This window comes from Colobus angolensis, unplaced genomic scaffold, assembly GCF_000951035.1.
Source record: "Colobus angolensis palliatus isolate OR3802 unplaced genomic scaffold, Cang.pa_1.0 Scaffold352, whole genome shotgun sequence".
Taxonomy (NCBI): Eukaryota; Metazoa; Chordata; class Mammalia; order Primates; family Cercopithecidae; genus Colobus; species Colobus angolensis.
In genome coordinates, this window is record NW_012116844.1 from 65,209 (window position 1) to 73,297 (window position 8,089).

At 37.1% G+C, this 8,089-nt stretch overlaps 1 protein-coding gene across 4 annotated transcripts in view; it reads left to right on the top strand.

Annotated features, from left to right (window-relative positions):
* The window catches only part of ZEB1 (zinc finger E-box binding homeobox 1), a 188,280-nt gene that overhangs the window by 1,521 nt on the left and 178,670 nt on the right, over window positions 1-8,089 (top strand). For 2 of the 4 annotated variants that reach the window (XM_011952939.1, XM_011952940.1), the window contains exon 1: window positions 1,029-1,430. The exons of the other annotated variants lie outside the window; for them this stretch is intronic. In XM_011952939.1, the coding sequence (XP_011808329.1) occupies window positions 1,424-1,430 (7 nt within the window). In that variant the 5' untranslated portion in view covers window positions 1,029-1,423. Of the gene's footprint in view, window positions 1-1,028; window positions 1,431-8,089 lie in introns of those variants that run through there. 4 annotated transcript variants of the gene reach the window in all.

The window sequence follows — 8,089 nt, forward strand, 5'->3', positions numbered from 1 at the left end:
CGCCCGGCCCAGAGCCCCGGCCTGGGGACTCCGCTGCTAGCCCCGCGATTGGGGTCCACGTTTGGCGGGGCGCGGGGACAGGGCAGGAAAGGCACCCACTTAACGCCACCGGGAGCCGCGCGGATGGAGGCGAGCTGGGCGGCGGGTGTGTTTGCGGAGTTGTTACCTGGGCTTTGAGACCGGGAAGCACCACAGACAGATCCCCCTCCCGGGGCAGACGCGGTCTCTGCGCCGGGATGGGCCGGTGTGCGTGCGCCTCGCGCTTTTCTCTTTCGCTTTTTGGGGAAGTTGTTACCTGGGCCGGACGCACGGAGCGCTGAAGCCGAATAATGAGGCTTGGATGGCGCTCTGGGTCTCGGGTGGAAGGAGGATGGGGGGAGGGGGCGGACGGACCGACGGACGCGCGGGGCTGCTACTCGCGCCGCAGCTGCAGTGTTTATTGATTTGTGCTGCTGTGCCAGGGGAAACACACACCCCTCTGCCTGGCGAGAGAGTTAAAAAAAAGAGAGAGACAGACACACCGCCCGAGGGATCGAGACCTGAACATGTGGTGGTGGTTGCACAGTCGCCTTTTCCAGTTTGGAGAGACGTTGTAAGTTGATTGTATTTGTGCTTATCTCGGGGCGATGCTGTGCTTTCTCTCCCTCTAGTGCAGCAGCGAAATGTCTGCTGATTGTTATTGTCTGGACAGTTCCTGTGGCGAGAGGGGCGAGACTTGTCCGCTCGGGGGCGGCGGGAGCGCGGGGAGAGCAGCCCCCGCCAGCGCCGCCCGGGTACCTGTTTGTATAATAATGGGCGGCAACGGCCCTGCCGCCGGCCGCAGCCCAGGCTATATAAGGAATTACACGTACATTTCGGACCGAGGGGCTCGCTTTGGTTCCTGCGTTATTTTTAAAACGACTTTTAAGAGAGGGGCAATAAATGCGTCTATAATGGGACCGCTGCAGCGTCGAGAAAACGAGGAAATAACGTATTTAGGAGAAAACTCTCTCTTGCTCCCCCGCCCCACCCCCCGCGCCTGGGCTCCCTTTCTCCCTCCCCTCTGGGATGCGAAACGCGAGGTTTTGTAACCTTTCCTGGCAATTTTAGATTTTGTGTGGGATTTCCTGTCTAGAAGCAGATACGAAGATTTTTAAGCTGTTTCAGGATGTTTCCTTTCAATCCACAAATATATTTTTAATATATTCGAGTCGACATTAAAATCACTGCTTTGATGAGTGATTTTAATTATTCAAATAAACACTTGCATTTTAAAGACGTCTATTGATTATAATCGAAAGGTATTTTGGTATCCTCATTGTGGAGAGATGACTTGTTATAGCAAGGAGTGGAGCATAGGCTATTGCAATTTTAATTTCCTGTTTTAGCGTCAGATAGTGTGTGTTCTATATTGAGCTGTTGCCGCTGTTGCTGATGTGGCTTTATGAAAGGTAAGTTGGTTCGGAAAGAGCTGTTCGCTTTTTACCTTATTTAAAATGTTGATCGCCAGAGAAAGGGGCTTTTCTTGTTGCTGACGACATGTGTGTGACATGTGAGTCTGAACCACCCAGCGTCTGTGCAGCTGCTGTAAACATGTTTACCTGAACAGGAAAGAATGGATTTTTCTCCTTAAGATCCTGTGATATGAATATTACACTTGTAAGGCATATCAACAGATGACTTAAGGGGGGAAAAGCGATCCTGAAAGGTACTTGAAATCAACAAGAAAGAGAGGTTCTTGATCGCTGCAGCAAATGGCAACTTGTGCAGGTAGAAAAAAGATGGTGTTTAGTTTTCTCCTGCATGTATGTCAGCCCCCTCCTGTCTGCTGCTTTCATTCTCAAGGGAGGGATTTATTTACCATGCTTGCTGTCAGTGTTTTTCCTTTGTGTTTAATATTAGAAAAACAGATTTGCGTCTGTTTAGCACAAAACGTCTTGTCTGCAGTATGCATTACTCTCAGAAAACAAAAGGTGTTTAAGGTAGCACTGTACTACTACAGGTATCTTCCATTTTCATCACTTTTGGCTCTGTCCTTGTATTTCTTTTTGTTCTCAAATGCATTTCATCCATTGCTGGTGATTGTAGTCATGCTATTTGATTTAGCCTTATATTTTGCAAATTAAAAATGAAGTTATATTCTATTGTGTTGTGAAACCTCAGTATATGTGCTGGTTAATATTTCTTAGCAGTGCAGTCATATTTAAGTTGCAGATGTTTATTGGAGAGAATTGCCTGGCAAAATGTTAACTCTCAAATCTTTTTAATGAAGAAATAAGTGATGTATACAGTGGAAGATTGTCGTAGAGAGATACTTTATGTTGTTTTATATATATGTAAATAATGTCTTATTCATTTTGAAATAAGATGTGGATTTTGCTGCTAAGCCTTCTGTAAAATATTTTAATTTCCTTTCTGGAATATGTCTGAAGGTAGGATATTAAAGGGAGCATCAGGTAATGTAACTGACAGAGGTAAACCAGTTGGGTAAGGTTTGGCCAAAGCATCAAGCCTTGTATGGTAACTTTATGATAATGATGTTAGTCGTCCATAAAGGAGTGACATTAGAATTGCTTGAAGTAGTTTTTACCATTTATAATTTCATGCTTTGTTGTATTTTAAAAATCTGTCTTTTCTCTCTTTCTGCTTTCTTCTATGTGGTTTTCTTCTTCTTCTTCCTTTTTTTTGAGAGAGAGATGTTCTCTAGCTACTAATGACCACATGCTAATTAATTCTCTTTAGATGGAATAGCAGGTACATATCCTTCTGTCATCAGCACCATTTCCCCTTGCTGTCATTGGAAACCACCAGTAGAGGATGCTAACAAAAATGATTATTGGTGTAGTAGTATCATAAGTCTCTCTATCTACTGTGCTGATTGGGACCTTAAGTATAATTCTAAGTCTTATTGTTAATTAAAACTAGCCTTGGTTAAATTAGTCATAAGCATTTTCTAGTTTGCCAAAACTAGAAAGAAGCAGGACTGTTTTAACTTGAATAATTTTATAAATTTGAGTTATTTAAGTCACTAATTGAGATTGCTACTAATTCATTTTTGTTTTAGAGCAGTTGCATTGCTCCTTATTTTAAACTAGTTTTGTTTTATGTTCTTAGGTTTGGAGAAGAATATATAATAATTGACCCATATTTATTTTGCATATTTAGAATACTTTTTAATCACCCCTTTTTAAAATTAATAGTAAGATCCCTTAAAATACATATTTTAGATGTTAAAATACATCTAAAATGGTAAAAGTTTAAGAGTAGTAAGGAGAATTACAGTTGATTGATAATACTATGTAATTATTTTTATATAACTTATGTAGACTTAGACTATGGATGGGTTGGCAGAGAGCTACTAAAAGAGGTGGTAACTAGCAGTCACTCCGATATTAGCGATTTTTAGATTTTATCTTTTCCTTCCCCTTCAGGTCTTTTCCTACTGGTAGTGCTCCCCGACCTCTTTAGTTAAGAATCAGTTAGTGCATACGTTTTAAATTTGTCAGTTGTAAATTAAGAATATAAGTTTGCTTTGAGATCTTAAATGCAGTAAAAAGTCTCTGTAGTTCGTTCGTTGCCGTATGGTTGTATTAAAATAACTCCTTTCAACAAACTATAAATTGCATATAAATAATTGCATGAGACAGTGTATTTAGTTATGTCTTTTCATTTTGTGTCCTTATAGGTATATTAGTATAACTGTAAATTTTAAGCCTTTCATTAAGTAGAACATTAAAGTATTTATTTCCTTAATTATTTTTAGTGGTGTTTCTATAAATGCATCAATATCAGTACCATGATGGAATAGCCATAGTGTTTATCTTGAACTAAGTAGGTATTGAATTGCCAGGTAAGCCTGTGTTGATTTCTTATTTTAGGATGTCATGGTTACTCGTGTGTGTGTGTAAATTGTTTTTTATTTCCTGACAGGTATTTATTTAATTTAGTATTCTAACTCCTGAGGGCTCAGTAGTGAATAGGTGTGATTCACTTACATGTTTATGAACTCAGAAACTTTGCCACAAAGTCATGAGATACATTGTGGCATGGAGCAAAACTTAAAGTATCTTATAAATTGAAAGTATTAATCATTTATTAAGATGACCCTGATATAAAAAGCATGTGAAATATTTGTTTAGTACTGTTTTCTTCCTTTCTGTAGTCTCCAGTATGTTTGAAATGGCATACCCTCCTATGTAGTAGCTTTTGAAGCATGTGCAGAGAAACTTCTGTTAAATTGAGAATTATATTTTTAAAATGACACCATAATGATTTCTCATGGTTGTGTTTTTATTTTGCTTTTTCCTCCTTTTGGATTTACCTGTATAAATCACTTTTAAGCATGTGGTTAGAGCCAGATGTAAACACAGATGCAGTATCATGTGGAATTATATTGTTAGCTACTCTTAACTACCTGTATTGAATTGCAGCGGAGGAGGAGAAAAATCATGCTGATGTTGGAAGAAGATATGCATTAATGTGCAAGAGTACAACAAGACGTTAGAAAACGTGAAGCTGTAGAACTAGGATTTAAAAAGGTTTCTTTGCAGTACAGTCACTAATTTATGTGGAAATGCATGCTATTTATTTCTGATTGAGTGATAAGCTAAAATAAAAGTTCATTGTTGAAAGAAAACTCAAAAAATTTTAAACTAGAAAAGCGTCCTGATTAGGAAATATGATAAAATGATTTTTTAAAATACTTTTTAAAAGGATAGATGTTGTACATATTACTGGCTAAATAATCATTCAACTAGGTATGAACTAAAAGTAGAAAGTTTTGTAGCAACCCTAGTTAAAATTAAATTTGATCTATTATGTAGGCATTGCCATATAAATTAATCATTCTTTTGCATGGGGCAGTGTTTTGAGTATTGTATCACTAAAGGAAACATCTTTAGGACACCAGTTTTACTAAATAAAAACTTCAGTATGTTATGAGCATGTCTGGATTTTAGCCTTGATGGAGGTGGGTTACACTGTTTGTTAACCTAAAACTGGGTTGCTTAAAAAGATGGCAATATAATACAGTACTTAAGTAGCAAAATGCTCTCTAATAAGTAAAATTTGCTTTATGATTGTTTTCAGAGAAAGCAACTTAATTTTTAGAACTTCATTAATTTTGTTAAAGCATATTTTTGGAGTATAGAATACGGATGTAGATAAATGGAAAGATTATGAAAGGAAAAGCAAAAAGTTGAATTCAAGCGTCTATTTGTATTATAGCTATGAAACTTTAAGGTCTTCTGTTTTCATTCTCTACGGAGTTACTTTTCTCTGTTTCTTCAAACAACTCCCTATTGTTTAACACACGTTCCCTCCATACAGAGGGATTGCATTGATCTGTCCATATGCACATTTTTCCTCCTAATCAACATTATGTATTTATTGAGACTTGGTACTTGGAAGTTGAGGTATGAACTATGACTCTTTGTAGAAAACCTGTCAGTATGACAGCCTGGGAAAACCTTCATCTCTTTTGCAGTAACAACTACATCTGTGCTGAAATTATTCATAACAGATGTTTTGTGATCTCTTAATTCCGATCCTCTCCCTCTCCCCCATTCAGATTTAAAATTAAATGTGAATGGAAGATAAATTTATAAATTATGTTAATTTCTTTTTATTGTTTTATTCTGTATTGAAAGTCATCTGTTTTCTCTTTTTAAAATATTCCAATTTTAAATGTTTAAGATATTCTAAGTGTTCTGATTTCAATTTTCTTTTAATAAAATGTGACGCCATTATTTAGATACCTGTTACTATTCATGGTCACCACCTAAAATATATTCTGATTTCCCTTACTCTTAAGGTCTTTGTATTCATTTAATCCACAATTCTAGCAGAGTGTTTGGTTTTGGGTTTGTCTTTTTTTAAGTAGATAGTGCTGAGTGTAACCAGTTTGCTGATGAAAAAACTCATTTTCTTGGAATTGTACATTTTTAATATGGAGGATCATCTTTTCCAAAATAACTTTTATCTGAAAACTGACACAGATAAGCTGAAATTTAGGGCCTTTAAGTAGAAACTCTGGAAGAGACTTTAATGTGTGTTTTCAGAAGGGGTAATGCCAGGCAGATACAGTGACATATGGAATAGCATATAGTGAAATCCTTCAAGGAGTAGATTTTCTGAACCTGGGCTCAGGTTAACCTTGCTCTGCCTTGAATACTTGAAAAGGCTGTCAAAAATCACTGTATCTCTTTTAATGTTTTCTCCATTCTACCCTAAAACTAAGTTGCTATTCACTCTTATTGCTACATCACTTTTCTGAATCTCTTTTGATACTCTTGGTTTTTGCTTTGTTTGGGAGGGAGAAAGTAAAGGAAGGAGGAATTGGAGTAGACAGAAAATAACTTTATATGAATAAATATTCATTAAGAAAATAAAGTGGAATAATTTTGGACTGGAGAGATTTGGGAGAATCATCCAAAGCCATTTTGCAGGGAAGCAAACAATCAAAGAGATAAGATGACTTTGCCAAGTTTATGTTGCTGGTTAGCTTGGACTAAGTCACAGCTTTTTGGGTTCCTAATTCAGTATTCTTTTTATTAGGTCATTTGAGCATATTTATCTAAGATGGTAACAAGAACTAGATACCATGAATTTTCAGATTTATTATAGCTAAAACCAAAATGTGTAGAATGCTTCATCATCTCAAAAAAAGGCGAGTTCTAATACATATTCATGTATCTATCAAATTTAGTAGTTGATGTGGTTATATCACTTAAAATATTTCAGATGCAGAACGTTAGTATTATTTAGAGGCATCCTTTCATTTGGATTATACTTTTGGTGATTATTCCCAATTTCAGTTCCAATTCACTCCTTCCTACCTTGGACCCAATCTAATATGTTTTATATATGCTCTCGGTTTTATAGCTAGCCTTGTAAAATTTTGTACCTCTTTTGTGTGTTTTGTATTTACTAAGTGCGACTTTGCTGTATAATTTCCTTTCCCTTCTTTTCTTTTCTTTTCTTTTCCTTTCCTTTCTTTTCCTTTCTTTTCTTTCTCTTTCTCTCTCTCTCTTTTTTTTTTTTTTGACCATTTGACTCTTGTCACCCACGCCGGAGTGTAATGGCATGATCTCGGCTCACTGCAACCTCTGTCTCCCAGGTTCAAGCGATTCTCCTGCTTCAGTCTCCCAAGTAGCTGAGATTACAGGTGCACACCACCACACCTGGCTAATTTTTGTATTTTTAGTAAGACGGGGTTTCACCGTGTTAGCCAGGCTGGTCTTGAACTCTTGACCTCAGGTGATCCGCCTGCCTCAGCCTCCCAAAGTGCTGGGATTACAGGCGTGAGCTACTGCACCTGACCTACAATTTACTTTCTTTACTTAGCATTGTTTGATAGCTAGATATGTTGCTATATGTACAATTAGTTCATTGCTTTTAACCTTGCAGTATTTCGTTTATGTAGTAAGCACAAATTGCCTATCAATTCCCCTAATGGCAGATACCCAGATTGACTCTAATTCTTGGATACCAATAATTCTGTAATAAACATCCTCCTACATGTTGCTAATGGCTGTGGAAGAGTTTCGGGCACTGCCATATCTAGGGACATGGCATTGTCCAGACATAGTATTGCTGAGTATAGTTCAATCACATGTTTAATAATTACTAAATTCTGTGAAATTATTTTTAAAACAACACGATTTTTTACACTCACCAACAATGTAAAAGAACTATTTTCTCACATTTTTGCCAGCCTTTGGTATTGTAGAACATTCTACATTTTGCTGATTTTTCAGTTGCTAAATATAATCTAATAGTTGCTTTAATTTATGTTTCTCTGTTTATCAGGGAGGTTGATCATTTCTTCATATCCTTGCTAGCTGTTTGGGTTTCGCTTTCCGTGTCCGGCCTATTCATACCCTTTACCCCTCTTTTTGGATACATTTCCATTTCTTGTTGATTTCCCAGAATTCCTTGTGTATTTGAGATAATAATCCCCAATGTGTCAGTCATTTGACTATGGTACAGGAATCCTTAATTTTAATGTCAAAATATTGACTTTATGGGTAGTAGGAAGTCCTTCCTAATCTATACATTATAAAGATATTTTCCTGGATTTTCTTCCATTAGTTTCATAGTTGTATTTTTC